At 40.0% G+C, this 26944-nt stretch overlaps 1 protein-coding gene across 1 annotated transcript in view; it reads right to left on the bottom strand.

Annotated features, from left to right (window-relative positions):
- Positions 1-26944, bottom strand: part of Vwa8 (von Willebrand factor A domain containing 8) — a 332841-nt gene that overhangs the window by 158567 nt on the left and 147330 nt on the right. The window contains exons 17-20 of the mRNA XM_060391483.1: positions 26811-26926; positions 18213-18319; positions 16238-16344; positions 10866-10937 (exon numbers count right to left, since the gene is read on the bottom strand). Of these exons, the coding sequence (XP_060247466.1) occupies positions 10866-10937; positions 16238-16344; positions 18213-18319; positions 26811-26926 (402 nt within the window). The remainder of the gene's footprint in view (positions 1-10865; positions 10938-16237; positions 16345-18212; positions 18320-26810; positions 26927-26944) is intronic.

Here is a 26944-nt window from a genome sequence, read left to right as displayed (position 1 = left end):
TTCCAGTGAGATGTCTTCCCTTCTCTGCAGCTTAGCCTGACCACTCTGTCGTTTCTCTCCTTCAATCCCGTCTCCCTAGAACATCGCCACCACACAGAGGATACCAGTAATACGTCAGGTGCCTCAGCAAGTGGGCATCCCTCTCATTAGGTGTCTATTGCTCATGATGCACGTGTAACCTTCAGGTAAGAACCACTAAAACTGAGCTACCATGGGCTACATCAGAGCAGGGGTTTAGGTTATATCCATGCATGGTCCTTGATTGGAGTATCAATCTCAGAAAAGACCTGTGCCCAGATATATTTGGGCCTTGTGGAGCTACTGTCCTCTCCAGGTCATATTAACTCCCCCTTCTTTAATATGATTCCCTGCACTCTGCCCAAGGTTTGGTTATGAGTCTCGGTATCTGCTTTGATACACTGCTAGGTAGAGTCTTTCGGAGGCCCTCTGTGGTAGGCTCCTGTCCTGTTACTTGTTTTCTCCTACTTCCAATGTCCATCCCATTTGTCTCTCTAAGTGAGGACTGATCATCTCACCCCAGGTCCTCTTTCGTTTTTATCTTCTTTAGGTGTACAGATTTTAGTATGTTTATCCTATCTTATAGGTCTAATACCCACTTATAAGTGAGTATATACCATGTGTGTCTTTCTGCTCCTGGGATACCTCACTCAGGATGATGTTTTCTAAATCCCATCATTTGCCTACAAATTTCATGATTTCCTTGTTTTTAATTGCTGAGTAGTATTCCATTGTGTAAAAGTACTACAATTTCTATATCCATTCCTCCACTGATGGACATCTGAGTTCTTTGCAGGTTCTGGCTATTACAAACAAAGCTGCTACAAAACATGGTTTCCTAGTAAGGGGAACAGGGACATGAACTCAATGGCTGGCTCTTTGACCTCCTCCCCACCCCCGAGGGAAGAGCAGCCTTGCTAGGCCACAAAGGAGGACATTGCAGCCAGTACTAAAGATACCTGATAAGCTAGGGGTCAGATGGAAGAGGACCTCCCCTATCAGTGGACTTGGAAAGAGGCAGGGAGGAGATGAGAGAGGGAGGGAAGGTGGGATTGGGAGGGAATGAGGGAGGGGGCTATGGCTGGGATACAAAGTAAATAACCCATGATTAATATAAAAAAATAAAAATTATTTAAAAAAGAACCACTAAATTTGAAGAAAAAGAGGGAGGGAAAAAGGAAGAAGTTGAAGCCCTGCACTTCACTCTTCCTAAAGCGACTGACACCTCTTATAGGTGCTTTCCAGTTCCACTCTTCACTCTTCTTAAGGGGACAGATACCTCTTGTAGGTGCCTTCCATTTTCCAGGATGAATTCTTTGTGATGCTCTTAGTATAGAAAGTGAAGAGATTAACACTTACAGAGTTCCTGCTCATCCACAAATGCCCCTTCAGTGCAAAATGGTTCGCATGCTTATACCAGCCATGTACAAAGAGGTAATAATGTGTCTGTTCTGGAGGAAGGCAAGTTCAATTGTGTTCTAGGCAGTGAAGAACCTGGAGCACAAGGGAACTTGAAGTCAAACTCATTCTGGTGTAATATCTTGAGCTATACTTTATATTTCCTCACACAAAACAGACATCAAGAGGCAGCTTCCTCAACTGCTTTACTGGAGGATGTGTGCCAAAAATGCCATGGAGTCAAATAAAATTCAGTCAATCTAACATTCTAAAATTGAGCAGAACAAGTATCTGGGGATGTCTTGAGTGGAATCAGAGTCAGAGTGGAAGAGTCAGGAGGGTGGCCAGTGAGGAGGTAACCTGGACCTGTCCTCTGCCACGGTGCTTTGAGTGGGTTCTGGTACAGTGCTTGCTGTTGGCAAGGCACAACTCTACAATGGCCCTGCATTGTCCTTCTTTCCAGTTTCCCTTAATTCTTGAAAAACTTGTGCAAGGTTGCTTCCATTTTTGTGAAATTTAGAAATTTTCTTTCAATAGCACCTTAAGTCCATTTTAAGGGAAGTAACTAAATAAACAGAAAAAAAAATTCTACCTGGTATTTTTTTAATTGAAATTTTTCCTTTAATGATGAAGCTTCAAATTCTTAAGTTGTCTTAAAATTATATCATACTGGGAGTCAGGACACTGGGCCTCAGCAGCTCTCAACACAGAGGTTTCTTAACCACTCTTTGGGCCTAGGTTTTCTCATCTGAATAGAAAGTCTTAAACTGATTGGTTTCTAAATATTACTGTATTCGTTAATCTTATGACTAAGAAGGAGATTGCTGCTATATAATCAGTGGCAATTTCTTATTTTTCCAAGTGCTCTCAACAAAAGCAGACTACATAACCAGAAAAACAACTTTACTGAAAATTAATAGTAAATAATCCTAAATAGTCACAAAGATGGATCTTGTTACAGCCAAAATAAAACAAAGAATTCAAATATATGGCTCCCACAGAAATGATTACAAAGCTTCCTGCCAGAGGCCAATATCCTTTTCTTACAGGAATAAAATCTATATCCCTTCAATAAGCTTAGGAAATACATTGCTACCATGAACAGCAAAGATAGTTTGGTATTGTAGTCAGCCATTAATACCACCATGGAGGTATGAATGGAAGGGGATCAACCTTAAGAAAATACAAATACAAAATAAATATGAAAAAAATGGTTTACTAAGAAAACAGAAAAAAACTACACTGGTGGAGAGAATGTGAAAGAATGGCATTTTTTTCCAGACTATAAATCAGGCAACTTCACTAACGAAAAAAGCTTGGAAAGGTGCCAAATACTAATGGAAAGGTTAGCATCAGCATATTTGATGAAATCTAGTATTCCCTAGCTTTGGAGTCCCTAGGCTGCTGGAGTTGCTGAAAAGGCGGCACACTTAGTTATCTAGTTTCCCGCTGTCACCACCAGCTGGGAAACACAGACAAGAACATTTCTGGACAAATTGTTCAGTCCCTCTTCAGATATTAGGCAATTACATTGGCATAGTGACACAGAAGCAACCTGCTCAGGCCTGCTTCCAATTAGTTAGCAAAATTCACACATTCTTTAATTTTGGCAGCATAATATGTAAAGCAGTTTAATATTAACTCAACAAGCATTTGTGAAATCTCTGTGCACAGAAAAACTGATCACAGTAACCTTGAATTAAGAGAGGGAAGAAGATACAGAAAACAGTATAATAACAATGGTTGCAGATGCCTACTTGGCTGTAAATGCAAAATAAATAAATAAAATGCTACAAAATTAATAAAAGGTTATGTCTAGCTTAGAATAAATGAATAGAATTTAATTTTGTCATGCAAATTAAGAATTTAAATTGATTTAATAAAGTTAACTCTAAAAACATTTCCCTCAATAGAAATTCACCAGATTAGTATAATTCTATACAGAATGTTTATATAAGAGTGGGCCAGTATCTCTCAAGATAAGATGACAGGAGAAAACATCCTGTCTGTTATGATGTGAAATATAAAACACGGCCCCAGGCTCACGTGGCTGGTTACTAGTTGGTGGTACTATTGAGGTGACTGGATACTGAGGGAACTGATGTAGTGGAATGGGTGATGTGAAGGTCAGGTCTAGCTGATGGAGGAAGGTCAGTGGGAGGTGCCTCTGAAGGGTTTATGTAGCCCCAGCCCCTTCATTGTGAGATGCGTATCTTCTTTCCCTCTGCCTTGTCTTCTCAACATGAGGTTTTAGGCTGACTGCAGGCCCAGTGAAGTGGACCCAGTTGGCCAAGGCTGAGACCTCTGATATGGAGCCACAGGGACTCTTCTTTCCTGTTAGATCTTTTCTCTCAGTGACAAAACATGGAATTGGACAGTTTCTCAAACAGACTTGGAAGGAACCTCAAATGCAATGGCCAGACTTTGATCAACATTGACTGGAACAAACCAACTGTGAAGTAACACTATTGCAGCCACTGCAGAACACTGGAAAGAGACCACTTCGGATTATATTAATGGTTAAAGTTGCCTTTTTAGGTTATGATAATGGAATTTCAGTTATTGCACCCACGAATACTAAGAAACCTGCAAGAAGGGGACTGCACTACAAGATAACATACAAAATGGGTGTGAGTAAAGTGTTTGCCTTGCAGACATGACAATCTGATCTCAGATTCCCAGCACTCATGTCACAGCCAGGGCATGGCAGCACATGCCTACAATCCCAGGACTGCAGAGGTAGACCAGAGATCTCTGGAGCTTGCTGGTCAGACAGGCTAGCCAAATAGAACCAGTGAGGTCCAGTAAGAGACTGTCTCAAAACCTACAGTGGAAAGTGGTTGAGAAAGTTGCCTGACACTGCATGTTCACACAAGTGCACATGCACATTAACACATGAATCTCCTGTCCACACCCCACCCACAGAAGTGCTGGCGAAATAGAAGACTTTCAAGATGTTGCTGTCTGGTGACTGCAATAAATATGTATTCCTATGTAAAAGAAAAACGTGAATGTCTCTGGGTATCAGTACAATCTGTATCTAGACTATCATAATCACTCAATAAAGTCAGCCATTGTACTGCTGCTGCTGCTGCTATATTAGAATCAATAGACTAGATCTCATGGGATATTGTGGTAAAATAGAGACCCAGGAGATCTAAGTCAGCCACTAACTAGCTACCTGATCTCCGACAAATACCTGAATCTTTTTAAGCTTGTCTGTTTACTGGAAAGATATAGAAAGTACAACTTTTATCTTACTCCAATGTTGTAGAACTAAGTAAATGACTAAAAGTGTTAAAAACTGTAAAGCACACAATTATCACTGCCTTTAGTCCTTGTTCATGAGTATAATTCAACTACAGATGAAATTAAACATACAGCACAAAGTTGAATTGGAATAGGAAATGGCCTGGATGTTCAAAGGATAGTAATTTTGCATTTCTCTGTGACACCAACTAAGAAAGTTTCTAGAGAGGTAAGCGCCTGAGGATGTTCACAGCAGCAACATGTACAAAAAAAATCGCACCCCTCCCCCCCACAGAAAAGGGCTGAGGGGACAAGTGGGCATGCTATACCTGGAAAATCTGGAACTATAAAAGGAGTTTGGAGTATCTCCCTATAAAGAAGACTCTAGCTGGTATGTAAGTAGGCTAAGTGTTAAGTTTTAGCAGAAAAATAAAAGTAAGATCTGTCTTACTGCAGACAGATCCAACATTGCTGTGGAGCTGAACAGGGTATGCAAAGAACGAGTCATATTAAGACATAAAGAACACAAGGCAGAGAGAAGCATCCTCTGTAAAAGTCCCGTGGGACAAGGTCGATGACAGGCACGTGAATCTTTTTTTTTTTTTTTTCCTGAGACAGGGTTTCTCTGTGTAGCCTGGGCTATCCTGGACTCGCTTTGTAGACCAGGCTGACCTTGAACTCACATCCCAAAAGTGCTGGAATTAAAGGTGTACACCACCATACCCAGCTTATGCACTGGAATCCTGACAAGGAAAAGATACGTATGAATCATAAAACACAAACATGTTAAGCTATTATTTGGCAAGATATAAAAAATGGCTTAAAATGAAAAAAAATGTTGACAAATGATTTTAACAGATTGCTCAGGTAGCAGTGACTATGCATAATTAATTGCACCCCATTAAGCATGGGCCAAATGCTGGTGACTTGCTGCAAAGTTTTGCCTAATACCAAAACCAAATGATACGGGTTATGTAGCTGATTAAACTTTCATTTGTAAAATAAAACATAGTATCTTAAAATAATTCTTATGCCAGAGTAGCCAGCATTTTAGATGGTATTAAAAAAATATGTTCCCATCAAATATCTATTAAATGCAACTGTTCTCAAAACCCAAGCATTCTTATCCCAAAACATTTATGTATAAGGACTTTGTAATAAAAAAGATATGGCACACCTGTAGGCTGATTCTCTAACTCAATTTCTATAAATATTTGTGTGTCATATGGTCTAGTTTTTCAGAAAATGGAGTTATCATTGATAAGTTTCTTCTTTGTATTCCTAGGGCTGGGGAATCCCCTTCCCCTCCTCCAAAAGCATCACCAGTTAAGAAATGAACAGACCACCCTCTGTGTTAGGTGAAATGTCCTGCTTACATAGTAATGAAAAAATAAAAACCCCTAATTTCAAGGGGCGGTGGCGATCTGTTGTTACAATGGGGAGGACACATGGCAGCGTTCTGCAGAGCTCCCACATCTGCAGCAAAGGCTCCTAAGTGACCATCAAGTGTGTAAGTCCTGTCCCCTTTGGTTCAAAGGTGGCAATCCTGCCTCACTTACTAGAAAGATCACTCTGGCAGAAGAATCCTAAACCAAACACAAAAATTTAATAACTTACTCTGTCAAATAAAATGTAAGCTACTTTATTCTCATTTATTTTGGCAAGTGTTGTATTTGGACCTTTTCAGCCTCCTAGCAGATACGTGTGGAATTTTGTCCAATACTGTAGATACTTAGGAAAGGTATTACATACAAGGGGAAAGGTAAGACTGGATTTAATGAAGGTATAAATCTTTGTGCTACCTCAAAATCAACACTCACTTCCTCTAATTTCCCCTTGCTTAAAAGATGCAGCTGGTAATCCAACAATCTTCTGAAATGCCTCAAGTTCCAACCCAACTTAAACGTTCTCATGGACTGCAGCCAGTGCCAGTTTGTAATCAGACGTCTGGGCAGCCTGCTTCTAAGGATAATCCCTTCAAATAAAGACACTGGTTATATTTATACTTATATCATCCTACTGTTGACTTCTCTGTCCTTTTTAATCCTCAATGCTTCACTTCACTCTTTTTGTTCCCTAAGTTGTCATCATTGTTTTAGAGAAAAGGAGATAGATCACTGACACAGATGGTTTGCTTAGTTTCAAAATAAAACATGATGAAATCAGCATTTTCTCAATTGTTTCAGTGATAGCAGTAGCTATACCATCCCTAGGAGCTAAGAGTCAAAAGTCCTCAGCCTGCGGCCTGCACTCTCACTTGCTTGCCTTTTTCTCATGGTGATGCTTTACAAGGCAGTAATCAGTGCAGATGAGAAGGAATGTAAAATACTGGGAGGCCAAAAACCCACTGATTGACAAACAGGGTGTTGCTCAAAGCTACTGAAAAAGGACCTAGTTACCAAGACTGCAAAGGGATACCTTCCTGTAAAAGAGCAGAGAAAGGGTACATGCCACTCACCTTGTCCTCCATTTGCTAAGGACCCACTAAGTACTCGGTGCTCCTCAGGAGGCAACAGAGAATGGCTAACCAGAGTCTTGCCTTTTCTATACACAGATGTTAGCTCTTGAAAACAAGTTTGAATGGAACTCAGTTGGCTCAAGTGTTCACCCTGTTCCATTTGGGTTTTTAGCCATCCACATTGGTCCAACTCCCACCTTCTAATTGGTTAATACATGCACGAGGTGCCACTCTTCATAGCTAAATGCTAGCTAGCAACTGTTCAGAATACGAAGATCACCCAGCTCTGGTCATAGGGGTCCTGTCTCAGATCCTGAGATAGCTCAGGCAAAAGGGCCACTGAGCCATGTGCTTGCCTAGATTCTGACTGACCCAGCAGGGGCAAGTTTATAGAAGAATTCAGTCCACTGTTTTCAGATCTCCTGAAAAATCTATCTAAATGTTAAATTCAAATTACTTCTAATATTTTGCGAATTATTGATAGTTATTCTTTGTCTTCTAAGTAGGAATTGCGGAGTCCTCAAAGATACTTTTCAAATACCTGACACTATTTCGAATATCTAATACACATTGCACACAAAGCATCAGAGAGGAAGCCAGTATAACCAGGGCCCTCAATGGCTCACTTGCATTGTTAGAGAGGGCAGGCAAATCTGTGAATATAAGCAGAGACTGACATAAACTTGAAAATTGCCATTTCATCACTACAGGGAACTGAGCCATGATAATAAATTACTCAGTGTCTCAGACTGCTAAAAATCCGGGCTTTCAATAGGTTTCTGTGTTCCCTGCTTACCTTATTCTGATGACAACACATTGTTATTGCAAGGGGAAAAAAGCACAAGCAAACCCAAAGACAAGGGGATGAGGTAGGGTGGGGGTTGGCAAGGGGAGAGGCACTGGCAAAGACCAGAGGCTGGAATACAGAACCAAAAAAAAGATGCACTCAGGAAATGAACTCTAACTTAGATCTGAAAACAAATTTCAAGGTGAGGAATGAGATGCCAGGCTGGAAAGAGTGGGATCAGACATGGAGATATCAAAAAGCAGTCTGAAGGAGTCAGACTACTTAGAATATTTAAAAGACAGGCAGCCAGGTGGTAGTGGTGGTGATGGTGACAGAGGCACATGCCTATAATCCCAGATTTTGGGAGGCAGAGGCAAGTATTTCTCTGTGAGTTCAAGGCCAGCTGATCTACAGAACAAGTTTCAGGATGGCCAAGGCTACACACACACACACACGCACACACACAAAACCTGTATAAATATATATACATACATATGCATGCTGGTGATTATAAACTTTTAGGTTTACAATCAAAGAACCAAAAATCCTCCTGATATGAAAAGGGCTGGTACATCAGGCATGCTTTGACCACTAGAGACCTGCGTTTTATAGTCTTGTATCTATAAGAAACTATCCCCCAACCTCCAGCTCCATGTATTCTCAGTCTACTCTCCTTGTCATTATGATCTGTTGCTGAGTTGCCAGCCATGCCTGTTTCTAGGGCTATTCACTCGACAGCAGGAATTTTCAAAGGACCCAGTGCACCAGGATTTAAGTGACAAAGTTTAACAAAAACTCTGGATTTGAGCCAGGCTACATACATACCTATACATACCTATAATCCTAGCAGTCAGAGGTGGGTGGACCTGTGAGCATTCAAGGCTACCCTCGTCTATATAAGAGATTCCACCCTAGGCAGAGATATGTAATGGGATTCTCTTTCAAAAACAAAATCCCAAACTCCTCTGGGTTCATGAGCTTGGGGTGAGAGGGAGGGAGGAGGGGGGATGCTGATGTAATGCACACGTTTAAAGTTCCAAAAAAATGAAAATTAAAGACTAATGAAGGCATACTTCCATACTTAAAAAAAAAAGGAACTATGGGCTTCATACATTTATAAGACTTAAGCCATCGTTTTTTCAGTGAGATGAGACTGCCATAGACTCCGAGCCACTTGTCAGCCACTCTTCATCACCCTATAAAAACTCACCAGAAAAATGGCTCTCAGTGAACAGACGTAGGTAGCACAGTCCAAATGGGGAAAGTCAACCATGAATTATATATTTTATGTTTAACTCTTGTTTAGAAAAAATGAACCAAGAGGACACAAAAATGCTTTTAAAACTTCCCCGTGATGCATGGGCTTTATTTTTAGCTGGCGCTAAGCGCTGTGTGGATATCTTCTAAGGCTTTACCACACGTCATCTTTACATTAGCTCAGCTGACGGCAGACTCTTCACACTGCCACGTGGGACCTCAGGAAGCTGAGCAGTTTGCCACGGTCCACTCCCGTGGGAGAGCTGCTGCTAGACCTTCTGCCACTCAATTCCAGATTCATGCCTTCAACTAGAAATCCATTTGTACCTGTGCTTAAAAAATCTGAGCCAGTGAGTAGGCTCAGGAGGTACAAGTGCTTGCTGAGTAGGTCTGACGATCAGAGCCTGATCCCTGGCAAGTGTGCAAAACAGTGATGCAGAAACAGTGTGCATCTGTAAACCTAGCACTCCTTCACTTCATGGAGGTGGAGAGTCACCCAGAGGCTGGCAGGCAGCCTGGAGTCTAAAGAGAGACCCTGCCTCAAAAGGCAGGTAAAAGGAGAGAAAGCTGTCGTCAGACTTCCAAACATGACTGAGACATACGCATGCACACAATAATAGCAAATAAAACAAAATTTTAACAGTAGGATTGAGAAGCTAGACATTAACGAATCTATATTATTATATAAGTATAAAACAAGAAACACACAGAAGAGGGCCAAGCGTCTGGTTGCCCTTAAGACCAACTTAAAAAACAAATAAACAAACAAACAAACAAACAAAGTGCTACTCACTTTGGGTCTGGTAGTTAAACTGAGGAAAACTATCAGAATGTTCTAAATATTGAGTGTCCATCCATCCCTTACACAAGCATATGCAGATCTCTACAATGTAGTAGTAATGTGCTAGAAACCCAGGACAGAAATGGACAAGAGACACATGGTTCTTGTTTTTGTGGAACATACAAGTTCAGAGGACGGTTACTATAAGGGAACTACAGCTCCTCAAAACTAATTTGAAAAGAAGGACTGGTGGAGAAGAGATGAAAGGGAACCTAGCTCACCTAGGGACAAGGCAAAGTCTCCCTCCTAGGCGCTGGGGAGGGAAACTCCAGGTAGAGGGATAGGCATGCACCACACATCAAAGAGACAAGAACCTAGAAGGAAGGTGAGGGTGGTTCAAAACAGCACAGCCAAAGAAAGACACAGCAGCCTGGGCTGGAGAGGTGGGCACAGGTGGCAAGCCACAACACTGTGTGGCAGGCTGAAGATATGGGCTGCATCTGGGAGCCATGAAGGGCTGGCAACAGCAAAAAGATGTGGAAACACTTGAGCTGTACAATGACCGACCTGGCTGGGTGGATCTGAGCATGCTCAGGAAGTGTGACTACAGTCTGAAATCTTTTCTGCACTCCTGGTGACAGGTGATGAAAAACAGGACCAGGGCAGCAGAGCTGGGAAGGTACAGACACTCTTGGGGCAACTGGTCAGCATTATGGGAGATGAGTGAAGGTGTTTAACCTTGGGGTAAATCTAAGGCTTAGGTGGTATACATTCCTTTTTCAACAGCAAAGAGTTTCATGTTGTAAACTTAAATATTTCACTTTATTAGGGGTAAGAGGGCTTATTCTTGTTCCCAAAAGAAGAAACTTACTGCCTTCAAAGCATTTGCATTCACTTGGCCCCCAGCCATACCTCACCTGGTTACCGACCAAGAGCAAGTGCTCTCCAAGGACAAAGTCTTTGAGCATGTCTTCCATCACGATCATGTGCTAGAACAAAAAAGGACAATCAAAATAAAATAGGAGAGGTTACAAGTGTTATCTAAGAACACAGAACATACATTATCATAAAATAAGTAAGCGATAAATTACAATTTATCAATTAATATTGATAAATTAAAATTCAATTACAATAAATTGCATTATTGCTCTTGCTGTTTAACACAGGGTATCACTATGTAGCTCTGCCTATCCAGAGCAGTCTATGTAGACCTGTGTAGGTGCAAACACAGAGGTCCACCTACCTCTGCCTGTCTAGTACTGGGGTTAAAGTTATGCACCACCACACCTGATTATAACTAAGAATGTGTTTAATGATGTGGATATAAGTAAGTTCAGTAATCAGTTAAGCCACCAATACTGAAAACTTCAAGTAGTATTTCAAAGAACTTTTATAATTCAACTCAAATATTTTTATTTAAACTCTGTAGACTTGACTTATAATTTAATGTACTATTTAAATTGATGCTTGTAATCCTAAGTAAACAAATGCTATCAAAAACAACCAAATAACTCCACTTTTGATTTAAAAAAAAAGTGTCTGTGTGTGTATAATAATAAGATAAAATGAAAACTAACACATCTTAATTGGACAAAACAAAGAAAAGGAAATGATCCCAGGAGAAGGCACAAGAAACAGAGACCCACTCGTTTGCACAGTTAGCTCAACCATTTACCTCCAAACTATGTAGTCTTAGAATCGATGGGCATTTTCTATCTTCCATTACTGGTCATTTGGAGTATGATACAATACAATGAAAGAGCAGTCTGCCACTGCTCACAGCCGCCACAGAGGGGCTGCACTGTTCTTTGTGTACTGAGAATAGGACACCCGTAAGGAGGTTACAAAGGCTCGTGGGACTGAAGGAAGAGCTGTGTGTGTCCTAGCACAGTCTGAGCCCCAAGTCCATCTTCTTGGTTTCTGGATCAAGTCAACAACCAAAAGTGCTCAGGTTACTCAAATTCTCTATTTTTTAAAAAAAGCACATTAATATTTTATAACACAGACATGCTACAGATATTTTCCAGAATTTTACTTGTTGCTTTTCTTGAACTGACTTTTTAACTCTCAAAATTTGTCAAATTCTGCAATATTTTCCTTCATTTTTTTCTTTTAGAAATAAAAACTAAGAAAGTTATTTTTTCCCTTCCTTCAAGAATAGTAAGTATTTTGGTAGTTCTCAGTTTTCTTAGTTGGAGACACTGGGGGACTAAAGTTTTAATAAGGCTTAAAGTGAGTATATTCATTTATTGTCTTTCTGAAACACTAAAAAATAAAAGTTATTGTCTTAACAGCATAAATAAGGGATATCCTAAAAGCAAACAGATATGACTACCTTCTACAACAGTGGTTCTCAACCTGTGGTCCTGATTACTTTGGGGTTGAACTACTTTAACAGGGGTCACCAAAACCATTGTAAAACACAGCTATTTATAGTACAGTTTATACAGTAGCAAAATTATAGTTATAAAGTAGCAATGAAAATAATGTTATGGTTGGGGGTCACCACAACATGAGGAGCTACATTAAAGGGCCGCGGCATTAGGAAGGTTGACAACCACTGCTCTAGAAGGAAGACCTAGGACATCACTTACACTGGGTCTTGATGCTAAGAAAGTCTGGAGCCTGCTTCCTTTTAACTAAGTGAAAACTCAGTGGTAAATTCAAGACACTAGTACTTCCTGAAACAAATGCGCAAATCAGCTCCAGGAATGGAATGAAGTGTCCCCAGAAGGGCACGCACAGCTGACACTGAAGACCATCGACTCTGTCTCCACTCTGTTTCCTCACTGCTCTCACATCCTTCATTGCATCTGCCTGCCTAACTCGAGCCAACAAGCATCAGCCAAGACTAAGGTCACGGCCAACAAAGAGTCTCTTGGTCTTTGTAGCACCGCAGACAGGTTCTTCCTTCTACCCTTTCTCCTACGGCTTTCTCCTGCTTTTTCTCCCTGTCTTCCTAGCTGCTTTCTTTTGCATGCCCAGGGTATGACAGCACGGGTTAGTGCCTGACAGTCAGGTAAGGGATGTGAGCAAAGGTGCAAGCTGGGCCTCCAAAAGCTCAGGGCCTCCCCCTCTCCGAGCAAACCTTCCAAACGGAAGACAGGTTTTATTTTGTGAGCTGTTATGTTCTTGTGTAGATAAAATAATTTTCAAGGCTGGTGAGACAGCTCAGCAGGTAAAAGCTCCTATAAGCCTGAGGACCCACGTTCAGTCCCCAGGACACAGTAGAAGGTCATAACTGACTCCCACAGGCTGCCCTCTTTCTTCCACATGTGAATGGTAGGTGTGTGACCACATACGTACACAAGCTCACAGAATGTAAAAACAAAATGAAACACGATTTTTTTTTTTAACTGTAGGTGATTATGACACGAAACAGGTGGTATACAAGCTTTCTCTGTGAGGACTGTCATTCCCCAGTTTTCTAAACACAACCAAAACTTGGCCCTTGCTTCCTCAACTTCACTTTCTTCTTCCTCCTATGCCCCGCAGCCCATTAATAAGGATCCTTTTCTTTCTCTTGATCAAACTGTGACATCCATGGCCACTCTGCCCATCTTGTTACTCTCTTACTGGGATCTTGTCTTAGCGACTAAGACACACATAGTGCATTCTTTCTTTTCTATTGCCACAGCTGGGATTCAGGGTGTTTGCAATTTCCAGCCTAGATTTCACTGGCCAGTTTAGCTTCTGAAACTTGTGTTTCTCTCAGGGCAAATGTGTTCTCCACAGCACAGACACGGCCGCTTCTTTGTTCACAGGCTTGCCAGTCCTTTTTCAAAGTTCCTTAGATGACTCTGAATGCTTTGGGAGTGGTGAGTTCTCGTGTTCCCTGCAAGGCTGGCCTCTGCTCTCCCCCAACCTGACTCCCTACTCCTTCCAGTGGGGGCATAAGCAGGGGTGACTTTCTGTTCACTCTCTGATGTGCTCCCTGAGACATTCTGATATAAAGTCCCCATTTCTGCCACCTAAGGAACCCCGTAAGGTGTCCCCCCCACCATGTCCTCACATCATTCAGATCCTTCTTAACTGTGACCTGGACTATTTACTAAGCACTGCCTTATGATCTCTGTCTGGTTTCTGACTCCTGAGCAACATGGGAGGGTGAAGCAAAATTACAAATGTGCTTAAAACCTGCCACCTGTTCAAGGGCCTGTGGCTTTCTGAGAGACTGTTCCTCTCATGCATAGCCAAGGCTCTGAAAATGCCCATCTCAGCCTGAATAACTTTCCTAACTTTGCCTAGTAAACCAATTTTCTGAGATCTTTCCAGTCAGTGAACACCAATCACCTCATTGGTGTTACCATAGTAACCTACATGTACCTCCATCACATTAGGTAGTAACCATATATACTTACTATCCTGCAATTTCCATCGATAAAAAGCAATTTGAGTCCTAGAGGTGTGCCTGCTTGTATGTGAATATTTTAATCTCTGTACCCCAATACCTAGGGTCAAGCCTGGCTTTGTGGTGTATAATTTCTCACGTCTAAAGCGCCTTAGATTTATTAAAAAGCCATTAGTCTCGCTATTCCACAATTTCTCCAACTTACTGTTCCAAGTGTCATATTCCATAATAAAGGAGTTAATGAAACAATACTCCTTAGAATGAATGTTCAAAATCTTATTAATCCCTTTTAATTCCCTCAACACTTATTTACCATGTGCTAGAAATGTTGCTATTCAATGGAGACAGCAGATTAAAAAAAACAAAAACAAAACAAAAAAAAAACACCAGGGGAAAGACATTTTAAAGATGATTTTCAAAGTACCGTGGTAAGGGAACAACAGGACATCACAGAAAAGACGGGCTGGATGTACCCTCTATCTGTCAGTGACACTGAAGATTCCTGCGTCTAAGATGACGTGCAGCATGTGAAGCAGTGACGCCTACTACAGAAGGGACCTGCCCAAGCCAATGTCCCAGAACTGCGGCAACTGAAATCCTCATTAGCAGCTGATTCATTATGCTCTGGGGTAGGAGGGGCCTTTGGAGATGGGTTACACACAGCCCCTCAGGGCGCCTGTGGAAAGTTCACTGCAGACCTGCAGTCCTCAGTGTCTGTGTCACTGATGCCATGGCAACAGACACTGTTTGAGGACACAATGGTTTCCTTCCTCCTGAACTTGCTGTGTTCAGATATGCTGCGAAGTCTCTTCAACCTTAACTATTTTGGAGGTTTTCCACTGTTATAACAATCTCACTTTTTTTTTTTTTCTGTTCTCACTTCTGCTATGTGGACAGAATGTGAAATGTAGAAGGCAGTGCTCAGAAATACTATTGTTCCTTTTATTCAGGTTATTTTCCTTCTACCTATATAATTTCATTTTCTGCTTCTTTGTGTATTAATTATGCAGTGGTCCTAAAGAAAAAGCAGTTAACTGATTATAGAATGAAACAAAAAATAATTATAGCTTTGATATAAAAATGTTTAAACTAAAATATTTCATTAAGAAAAATCTGTCTGGATGCCTTTACACTATTAATCCCACTTAGAGACATAAATTATGATACCCAATGAAGAACAAATAAAATTAGTGAAAATTTGTACTATAATTTTGCTAACTCCTTAAAAAAGAAAAAGCAAGTTGTAACATAATTTGTAAATACCATTATTTACATGCAGATTAGGAAACAAGAACTATTTAAAAAATTAAATGTTTTTATTATAAAAGAAATATGCAATTAAAAGAAATAGAAAAAGAAACATTTTCAGAAATTTTTACTAAAATCAAACCTTACAGAAATGAATCTTATCACAATAAAGCTTCCTAAATTCAAACTTATTTCTTTGGAAACAGGCCACAGTCACTGGTAAGGTTTGAAGGCAAAGTCTCTGCTCTGGTCCACCCTCCAAAGAAAAAGGAAAAGCAAATAAGGGGGAATCCTAGGAATACGCAGCAAGTAGAGGAAAGAAGGTGGAAGCATGTATAGGATATGTCTGTGAGCTTCCGAAATGGCTTAACTAGATGGCAAAGTGAGAGCCAGTAGAGCCATTTGTTTTAATTCAATAAAATATTTACCTAGCCTCATGCACAGTCATGAAACACAAGTGTGCACACAACATGCACATATTTAAATCCATAGCAGTAACTCCTCTAATTTTAACCATTGGAAAGAATTTTAAGTCTTACATCACTGTAATTAAAAATATTTCAGCACTTCACTTTGCCTCACCTGAACTAAACTTAGGAAATCATGACTATAATGAAACATCAGTATCATGTGGATCAGAGTTGACTACTATGACGTGATTAGCCCAAGCCCACAGAGCAATGCCCTTACCTGAACATTGTCATAGAAGAGAACATCAGGCACTTTCATCTTCTCATGGGCATTGTGTACTGGTGCGCTGACAGTGCCAATCCTCAGAGACCCGGCTACTACTTCACCTGAACAGTTCATACAGGACAGAGGATTAGTCACAGCAATGTCTTGCAAATATCCAGAGAAGCATAGTCTGGCCAGCAAGCAATGCAAGGCAGCTCTTGTAACCTGTGAGAGGTCTTCAGGATTTTAATTAAACATCTCGAGAATAAACCAAAACAACCTAGCTCACCAACTTATACTGTAGACCCAGTATAAGCACACAAACGAAAAGAGCAAGAGTGTGACAGTGAACCAACGTCTATACCCATCTGCTGAGTTTGCACATACAATGGCAGGTCAAACAACACCCATCAGGGTTCAGTTTACAGAACATGGCCATTCAGTGGATAGAGGCCTTTAAGATCAATTTGTTCACACAATCAATGTTTAGTGATAACATTTCAACTATAAAGGGGACTCACTGGGAGAAAACAGGCTAGGACTTTTTCAAGAAGTCCTATAGGGTTCTACTCTTTGTGTATATCTGCCAAGGCTGTTAGACTTGTAGGCTCAAAGCCTGGTTTTGCCATCAAAATCTAGTGTAAAAATAATTTCAGGAGAACATTAAACATAGATTCTGATAAAAAAAAAAACATTAAACATAGATTCTGAATTGAAGAATATGGCATTGACGTATAGAGGCTGCTTTCTTATGACCATGCTACTCCGATTGCCATCACATGTTACTTAGAGTGAGACCTGCGTGGAGAGCCAAGCCCTCATGAGATGATCCTTCAGCAGGCCTCCGCTCTTGACAAGGAGAGGAAATTAAATGCACTCTCCACAAGACTGGTAGCTTTTAAGATGAATGAAACCAGCCCAGTGAACAATCTCTTCATTTAGGTCCCTTATCCCCTACAGGAAGCTTCTGGCGCTGACCTTTCCCATCCTGAGCAATCTACCATCCTGAAGATACTGCCTGTCTTGGAAATGTTACCAGCTCCAGTCACATGACATTAAGATTCTACACGTCCCAGGGTGATTATGTCCTCCTGCAAGGGGCCTCTGCACATCTGCTCAGACTCATCAATATCAAATTTATAGTTTTATTTTTAAAAAGTCATTCAATTTGTTTAATACTAAATTCTTGGTTCAGCAAAATACCAGTCACAAAAGCAGCCATTCCAGTCCTGCTGGAGAAGAGTCACTTGCTGGTGCTTTGAAAGACAAGTACTTAGAGTAAAGATGGAAAATTTCCCTATGCGCTGAGCGAAGACCAGGCAAGCTCAGTCTTCCCAGTTGATGCTTCTGGCTGTGCAGGAGAGCTGGCACTGCGGGTGACTAGAGGGACTGGAGGGAGAGGGCATGAAGCCTGCTCTCATTATAGTCTATGTCACTCTAGAAAACGTTCCCTGACATGCCCCATAGGAAATCTGGTAGCCCTCAAAATGCAAATGTTGTATAACTTCTAGTCTATGTGGTGAAACACACTTGGAAAAAAACATATACTTGTCAAAATCAGACAAGCTAATGTACAATAAAATCTCTCAAAACCTTAGTAACAGACTGACGCTTGGTGTAACCGCAAGGTGGGAGCGAGGGGTTCTCTAACAGTCACTGAAAGAAGTGCCAGCAAAAGCAGAGTTGTAAAATGGCTTCCAGACTGGTGTGTGTTTGTCTGTCTGGCTTTGGGTTTTGGTTCCTGGAGACAGGGTTTCTCTGTGTAACAGCCCTGGCTGTCTTAAAACTCACTTTGTAGACCAGGCCGGGCTTGGACTCACATGCATCACTATGTCTGGCCCCAGACTATTTTTTGAAGAAAGGAATAGATTCACTTGTTCAGTACAATACATAAAACAAAATGGATTAAAAAAGAGTTTTATTGAAACTAAAAGAAGAAAATGTTTAATCATTGATATGTCACCTAAAAATAGCCAAATCAAGTACTTACACTTGTAATTCTCCAGTTCTGGTTCCAGGCTACCATCAGTCTTTATTTCTATTGATGCATCTGCCAGATTCTTCTCCAGCGCTGACTGAGCAAGGCTTGGTAAGAATCTAGTAAGAGGAACAGAGGGGCAGGGTGATTAACCCAACGCTTTCTTTGGTTCTTAAGTATCTTTTAACATATATACCTTCACTAATTACAGCCAAAAAGAGAAACCGTGTAAATAAATATGAATTTGTAGAGTCTATGTTTGTGTAATCTTTAATAACTAAGCTTATATGTAATTAACAATATTCATTTATGTATATTCTGCAGATTACGATGAAATCTTTTGCTTTCATAAGTAGATTTAGCATACCTCATATTTCATGCTTATTGTGTAATTGGTGTTTCAAACTTTTCTTAAGTAGATAAAACAGCAACATTCTAACCTGCTCTAAGTTGGCAATTACAAATTTAAATCAGCAGAAGTGGGTTAATGAGGTTTTCCTTACTTTTTAAACATAAATTATGTCTTATCAGTTGAGCATGCCATCACAGTTCTTAGATCACTGCTTTTCTGTTCAAAACCAAAGTCCCACCTTATCTCCTAAAGCCCTACTGGGTTTGTGTACTGTCGTCGTCGTCGTCGTCGTCATTGTCTTCTTCTTCTTCTCCTTCTTCTTCTTCTTCTTTTTGTTGTTGCTGTTTGTTTGTTTGTTTGTTTTTTCGAGACAAAAGTTCTCTGTGTAGTCTTGGATGTCCTGGACTTTTTTTGTAGACAAGGCCAGCCTCAAACTCAGAGATGCACCTGCCTCTGCTTCCCTGGGGCTGGGATTGAAGGTGTGCCACCATGCCTGTCCTGTTTCTTAAGCTTTTGTCCTAGCGTCATGCCCAACCTCCTCTCACAGTTGCCCAGAGTCTAGGAATATCAGGCCCCCGCAGGCATTTCTGCTGCTACTGTTAGATCACCTGGATTGATGAGACTTGTTTTGACTTGTGCGCTATTCTCGGCAGCCCTGATATCCACATTGTCTACCAACACATCCCAGGGTGGCCCTATATGACTCCTGGTCTTCTGTCTAAAGCCTAGAGGATAGAGGACAACGGAAGAGAGATATTAATACTAGGTTTGAAAGATGAGGAAGTATACAGTAGTACCGGCAGTGGGAGGGCTGAGGCAGAAAGGCAGCAGTTAAGGCTAATCAGTGCTTCAAAGGGAAACACTGCTGAAAGCCCAAGAGAGCACACCTTAGTGGTACAGAGCATATGGAGGAATCTTTACTTACAATGTGTAAGGAATTAATTTGTACTTGTGAGTAGAATTCTTAAATTTACAAACGGTACTAGAAGACTTAAGACAGTAAGGCCTATCTGATAAATGTAGTTTGTACTATGTGGCTATTTATTATATGTAAAATTTACTTATATGGGTTCAAAGCTTGAAGGTATTTAGTTTAGGCAGTTCGACAAACAGAACTTGGTATTTTTTCCCAAAAGTCTTTAGATGCAATTATTAAGATCCAGTAGGCTTACAGTTAATGACTGTAACTAAGAGAGAAGCCTAAGAAGTCTCAATATTTTTAATCACAGCCTTAAAAAATGGAATCAGTCTTTAAGACCAAGCTGTTTCTAGAGAGTCAGTCTCTGGAAGCAAAATGTTCCTGGGGACAATAAAAATTCCATGCTGATGACTGTGAAATGCTGGGCATAATTAGTTATCAGGCTGTGGTTTTTAAAATTAACTATACAAAAGTTTACAAAGTAAAAATCTCATACGTGCAGTATTAATTTTATATCATTTAAAAATTTTAAATATATGTATAACTCAGTTTTTGGTGACTAGAATAATTTCCTCATTTCTCTACCTTCTGAGACACTTAATCTTCATTTCTGATTGGATTCCTATCGCTCTGTCCAAAATTTACCAGTAAAGGATAATTTCCTCCAAAATTATTCAGAAGTGCTTGAGTCAAAGTAGTAGAAAATAACAGAATGGACTAGAACTCTTACGGGCCTTCAGTCCTATAAAAGAGGACTCTTAGAATTCAAACTGAGTATGCCCCAAGCCTCTATATCCTTGCTCCAGCCCTGTGTTTTGATTATCTAGACACCAGATGATGCAGCCCTTGGGGTTGTATGCAGAGCAGAGGGTGAAGGGCTACTCAGTATTTCAGATGGGAAGCATGAACAGAAGACAGCCCAGCATTGAGTTGGCTTCTCCTGATTTCATCTGCTTAATGAAAGACATCATGGGAATCTTATGAAGCTTTTCATTTTTGTCTTAAAGTCCCAATGAAATTCAGTTCCTTCAGTGCTTCAATATGAAAAGAGGTTATTAAAAAGAAAAAAAAAAAACACTTCATGCACCAATAATCTTTTTGGTTCCTGGCTGCCTCTGTGTTTCCCTGAGGCTGGCAGGAGGGGCCCCCACTGTAGCTTTGCTAAGGGCAACAGATGATGCATGAAAAAGACAGCTGCTTGAGTGTTCACTTCCACTTCCAAAGGACCCCAAGGCGGTAAGAAAACAGACCTTTACTGTGGTCCTCTGATAACACTGGGAAATTAGTTATCTCATGCTATGATCTACTTAAGAGAGTAAAAAAACAAGCATTTAACAACTGAAATAGGTCAACATTCCAGAAAATATTACAAAAAAAAGCTAAGTGTGAATGGTAACTGGGTCTTCTTTCAAGTTCCACTTCCCTGATCAGTAATGAGGTCAGCATCTTGCCAAGTGTTAACTGGATATTAGAATCTTCCTGCTCTGCATATATGCCTGGTCAATCGTTCGCCTACCTGGGCCAGACTTGCTTTCCTTTCTAATTTGTACTTAGATTATCAGTTCCGTCTAGCATGTTCCTAGTGGGTGGCTTTTAACTTCCACAGTAGCTTACAGTCTTTGGGCACATAACCAGATTGTCTTTTTTTTCTAAGACAATGTAAAACATGTTAATTAACCCTTTGTTGGTGTGTCCATCCTTTTCCACATTAATAACGACACTTGTCACACACACAGAAAGCTGCACAGAGCCTTCTATAGTTTCAGTCTCCTTGCAATAGCGTGGTTATGAGGAATGAAGCTACACAACAGACACTATCTGATTACATACACTTTCCTCAGATTTTCCGGGGCTATCTTTGGAACTTTCTATTTCCATGGTAACCTGAGAATTTGTCAGATTCACTATTACCTTGTGGGATTCTGACTACACACATGTAGACTGTTGTGAGGGAATTTTTATAACAAGAAATCTCTTCTTCTATATAACCGTAGGGCAGCTTCCCTCTGACAACCATCAATAGATCGATTCTCTTCTCCACAGAATAATAGCATGTCTTTTGAGTCACAGCTGGGAGAGTACAAGAATGTCATAGATCTGTGCACATAAGAACTTCATTAGACTCCCTTTGTTCTAGTAATTTTCATGATTGTCTCTTGAATATGTTCACTGTGACTGAGCATGTAATCTTGGGCAGATGCACTGGATAAAAGTGTGGAAGATGCTATATTCAATTTCCCCTAAAACTAAAGGAAATATGCCAAGTATTTTATTGTGAAAAATGTTTGCTGTAAATTTAAAGTCAGCAGTCTTAACCACGTTGAAGAACTTTGTTTTTATCCATGGTTTAATAAGAGTATTTTAGGCTTACTAAGAGTGTGGTTATGGTTGGGAAACTGGGTTTCACCAAATCCTTTTTCTCACTTATACCACAGTAATTTAAAAATAGAATACCTAATTCTTCTGGAGTTTACTGTTGCTGTTCTCAAGTAGTCAGTCTAATCCTTGTTTCCTTTTCGGTTTTTCCTTTTGAAATGTTTAGGATTGTCCTCATTGCTGTGTAGTATTGTCACACCACAGGAAACTGCTTTAATTTGTCCCATTTGGGAACTGACACATTTCAACCTATAAACATGTATTTCACAGTTCTAGAACAATCTTAGCTAAAATCTGATGGAATAATTCCTGCCTCTTATTCTATCAGAAGTCTGGGGTATAGGTTAGCAAGCAAGGGCCTTAGATTCAACTGCTAGAAAACCCCACAGCAGGTCTATTAGGCAGATTTCAGTCTTTCTCATACTATCTTTTGTTTATAACAGTCCTTCATATCTGCAGTCTCTTTAACCTGCTGTGCTAGCTTCTATCCACTTAGATGCCTCTAAAACTCTATCAATACTGTTTATTAGCCCAGTAGAAATCTTTCAGTTCAATTTTTTTTTTTTTTTTACAATTTGTTGTTTAGTTTTTCTTTCAAATCTACCAACTCCAGGTGTCCTTTATGGTAGTTTTAAACTTCCTAATTTTTTACACTATCTGAAGTAAGTCCATTGGGAAATTTTAAATGTTCTACTTTGGGTTTCTGAATTGTTACTGAAAGTCCTCTCTTCATATTTGTTTCTCAATTACAGTTTAATTAAAACATTATTGTGTCTAAGTGTTTTGCCTGCTTATATGTCTGTTTACTCCTTATGTGACCAGTGCCCACAGAGACCAGAATACAGTACTGGATCCCTTGGAACTAGACTTACAGATGGCTGTGAGCTACCTACATGTGGGTCCTAGGAATGCAACACAGATCCTCAGCAAAAGCAGCTAGTGCTCTTAATTGCTGAGCCATCTCTTCAGCCCCTAGCTTATCATTTTTAATTGTGATCTTGTATTCAGACAGATTGCTTAGTACCTTGGATAGTAAAAGTATTGATGTATATTGAGTTTAGGGTTGCTAGGCTATATACGCCTACAGGTAATTCAGAACTCTGAGTGAGTTAACTTAAAATAGCATCCTGTGGTTACCACCCTCACAGGCAGTGTCACCACAGACCTCATACTTGCATCATGCAACACATGGTACTGCATTTCCTACAGAAGACTTTCTTTCCCACACAAAGCTCCAAAGAGATGGCAAGCTTTCTCATCATTCTCTGGTCACATGAGCAAAACTACGTCAGTCAAAAAGGGCAGCAAACATTTCTACTTTACTTTTTACACCAGGGGCCCTGCTGAAGGTACTCTGTCTCACACGGATCCAGACCCGTGGATCTGCTTAAGCAGGTATTAAAATCTAGCACTTAGGCCCTATCCCATTTAAAAGTCCTCTTGGCAGCCATAATGACAGCCGTTTCTTATTCTGCTTTTACTTTCTTTGATTTTATTTTAATAGATGATCTATTGATGTAAAATTTCCACCTACACAATTTGCCTAAAGTGTATGATTCAATCGTTTTAATTATGTTCACAGTTATGCAACCATTGTCTCAAACAATTTTAGAATATTTTGCTTACTCAAAGGCAAATCCATAGGCACTCTATTTCCCAGTACCCCGAGCTTTAGAAAACCATCAGAATATTTTGCCCTACTCTAGACAGTTCATGTTTTCAATGTATTTTTAGTTTATCTGTGTTACTGCAGAATCATATCTCAAATACCTCACATTTAATTCATTTATTTAATAGTTGATGGACATTTGGGTTAATTTGATTTTTATCTTTCCACATTCTCACTACTTGAATCTGCTTTATATTTATTCTCCTGACTTAGATCCTTCATTTCTTCAATTAATTTTTATTTCTTGATACACAATTACTTTCTTAAACAAAAATCTGAAAGTTGGCTCAACAGTCAACATCTGTCTTACAGGTTGTAGTGATTATTTTCCTCTAACATATCCACTGTATTATTTTCCCTGGTTTTCTTTTTTTTTTTTTTTAATTTTTCATCAATTACACTTTATTCATTCTGCATCCTCCCATAAGCCCCTCCCTCCTCCCTCTGCTTGCATGCCACTCCCCAAGTCCACTGATAGGGGAGGTTCTCCTCTCCTTTCTGATCTTAGTCTGTCAGTTCACATCAAAAGTGGCTGCATTGTCCTCTACTATGGCCTGGTAAGGCTTCTCCCCCCCCAGAGGGAGGTGATCAAAGAGCAGGCCAATCAGATTATGTCAGAGGCAGTCCCTCTTCACATTACTATGTAACCCAATTGGACTCTGAACTGCCCTGGGCTACATCTGTGCAGGGGTTCTGGGTTATCTCCATGAATAGTCCTTGGTTGGAGTATGAGTCTCTGGGAAGTTCCCTGTGTTCAAATTTTCTTGCTCTGTTGCTCTCCTTGTGGAGACCCTGTCCTCTCCAACTCTTACTATTTCCCAGTTCTTACCTAAAATTCCGTTCACCTGCCCAACAGTTGCCCATCAGGCTCAGCATCTGCTTTGATAGTCTGAAGGGCAGAGGCTTTCAGAGGCCCTCTGTGGTAGGTTCCTAGGTTGTTTCCTGTTTTCTTCTTCTTCTGATGTCCATCCTCTTTGCCTTTCCGGATGGGGATTGGACATTTTAGTTAAGGTCCTCTCTCTTGCTTAGTTTCTTTAGATGCACAGGTTTTAGTGGGTTTGTCCTATGTTGTATGTCTATATGAGTGAGTATATACCATGTGTGTCTTTTTGCTTCTGGGACAACTCACTCAGGATGATCCTTTGCAGATCCCACCATTTACCTGCAAATTTCATGATTTCCTTATTTTTCATTGCTGAGTAATATTCCATTGTGTAGATGTACCACAATTTCTGCATCCATTCTTCAGTTGAGGGGCATCTGGGTTGTTTCCAGATTCTTGCTATTACAAATAAAGCTGCTACAAACATGGTTGAGCAAATGTCCTTTTTGTGTACTTGAGCCTCTTTTGGATATATACCCAGGAGTGGTATGGCTGGATCTTGAGGAAGCGCTATTCCTAGTTGTCTGAGAAAGCGCCAGATTGATTTCCAGAGTGGTTGTACAAGTTTACATTCCCACCAGCAGTGGAGAAGGGTTCCCCTTTCTCCACAACCTCTCCAGCATGTGTTGTCACTTGAGTTTTTGATCTTGGCCATTCTCATGGGTGTAAGGTGAAATCTCAGGGTTGTTTTGATTTGCATTTCCCTAATGGCTAGTGAGGTTGAGCATTTCTTTAAGTGCTTCTCTGCCATTCGGTATTCCTCTACAGAGAATTCTCTGTTTAGCTCTGTTCCCCATTTTTTAAGTGGATTACTTGGTTTGCTGCTTTTCAGCTTCTTTAGTTCTTTATATATACTGTTTTCCCTGGTTTTCTAAACTGCCTACTTTTCTTAACTTATCTGAAGTTATATTCGCATCTCTGCTCTCAAATCCTGCTCAAAACAAAATATGCTAAAAGTAACAAGGATGACTGTCTGCACTTTCTGCAACTTATGACTTTAAAATATGCAGTTGAGGCTTTTTTTCTTCAAAGTTATTTAGAAGTCTAATATTCTGTTTAAAACACAAAAACAGTATCTCTTATAACTGAGTTATTCAAGGAATTATAATGCAGACAGAATCTTAGCTTAGTTGGATGCACTACAGGGAGAGAAAATTCAAGCCAAAGCACAAAGCATTTACAAAAAAAAGTTGCCTAGTACATTGAAGAATTACAAAGGACAATTACAAATTTTCCTAAGCCAGGTCAGAGTCTCCTTTAATTCTTATCAAGGATCAAATGAACAAAAAGCATAACTAATATCATTAAAAATAATCTTATCAAGAGTCTAAAATATGAAAATATTAAAGTATATAAAAAAATCTAAGAAAAAATTCTCTATGCCTATTGGGAACTATTAATCTTTTGTCATTAATCTTTGAATTTTTTAGGCAAATCATTCTTTTAAAAATTTTATTCATTTTATGTGTTTGGATGTCTTTGTCTATGTACCACATGTGTGCACTGTGTCCAAGGAAACCAGAAAAGAACACTAGATCTCCTGCAACTGGGAATTGAAGCTGAGTCCTCTGTAAGAACATTTAGTGCTCGTAACCACTGAGCTATCTTTCCAGCACTTATTAATCTTTTAAAATAATTTCAGCCAAACATGATTTTATATGAAAATTCTGCAAACTGATGTTTTATAATCACTTCCCAACTGGTATGTAAACTATTAGTATACACTGAAAAGATGTTAGTTTTATAAAATTAGCTATAAGATCAGATCAAGACAAAAAGTTCTAGAAGAAATTAGAGAAGTAGCAACCACAATGCTTAGAGAACTTAGCTCAGAAGACCCATGAATGAGCATGCAAACACCAGACACAGTACTTATTACTGGGTGACACAAGTAAGTGACTATAACAGTTTTCTCATTTATAAAATACTTGGGAAATATGTTTAATTCATGCTTATTTTATGTTTTGGTACTAATGACTGAACTCAGGAAATTGTCTGTCACTAAGCCATACCAAAATTCTTTTGTAAGCTGAACATGGTGGCGTACACCTTTAATCCCAGCACTCGGGGAGGCAGAGGCAGGCGGATGGTTCTCTGTGAGTTCACGAACAGCCTGGTCAATAAAGTATGTCCAGGACAGCCAAGGCTACACAGAGAATCCCAGTCTCAACAACAACAACAACAACAACAATAATAATAATAAGAAGAAGAAGAAGAAATAATAATTGTTCTTATGCCAGAATAAATATATTATATGAAGTATGTTCTAATAACTGACAGCAGGCTGAAACACCTATGTGGTTAATACAATACTTCTTACAGACTATGAACAGAGACGATCAATTAAGCTCATGTACCATTCTAGCAAAGGATCAGAGATTTTGACTCCGGCAAAAGGGGAAAAGGATTACCTGGAAAGGCAGGCTTTAGTAATGGCATCATGAAGATTTTCACTGGGATACTGCGACAACCGGCGAGAGATCCGCAACAGCTGACGGGTGGAAAGCGAGGCTGCCAAGGACTGTGCCTATGAAAAGGCAAAAAC

The sequence above is a fragment of the Meriones unguiculatus genome, chromosome 9, assembly GCF_030254825.1.
Source record: "Meriones unguiculatus strain TT.TT164.6M chromosome 9, Bangor_MerUng_6.1, whole genome shotgun sequence".
Taxonomy (NCBI): Eukaryota; Metazoa; Chordata; class Mammalia; order Rodentia; family Muridae; genus Meriones; species Meriones unguiculatus.
The sequence above is the reverse complement of the archived record's forward strand: the minus strand, read 5'-3'. Positions and strand labels throughout refer to the sequence as shown.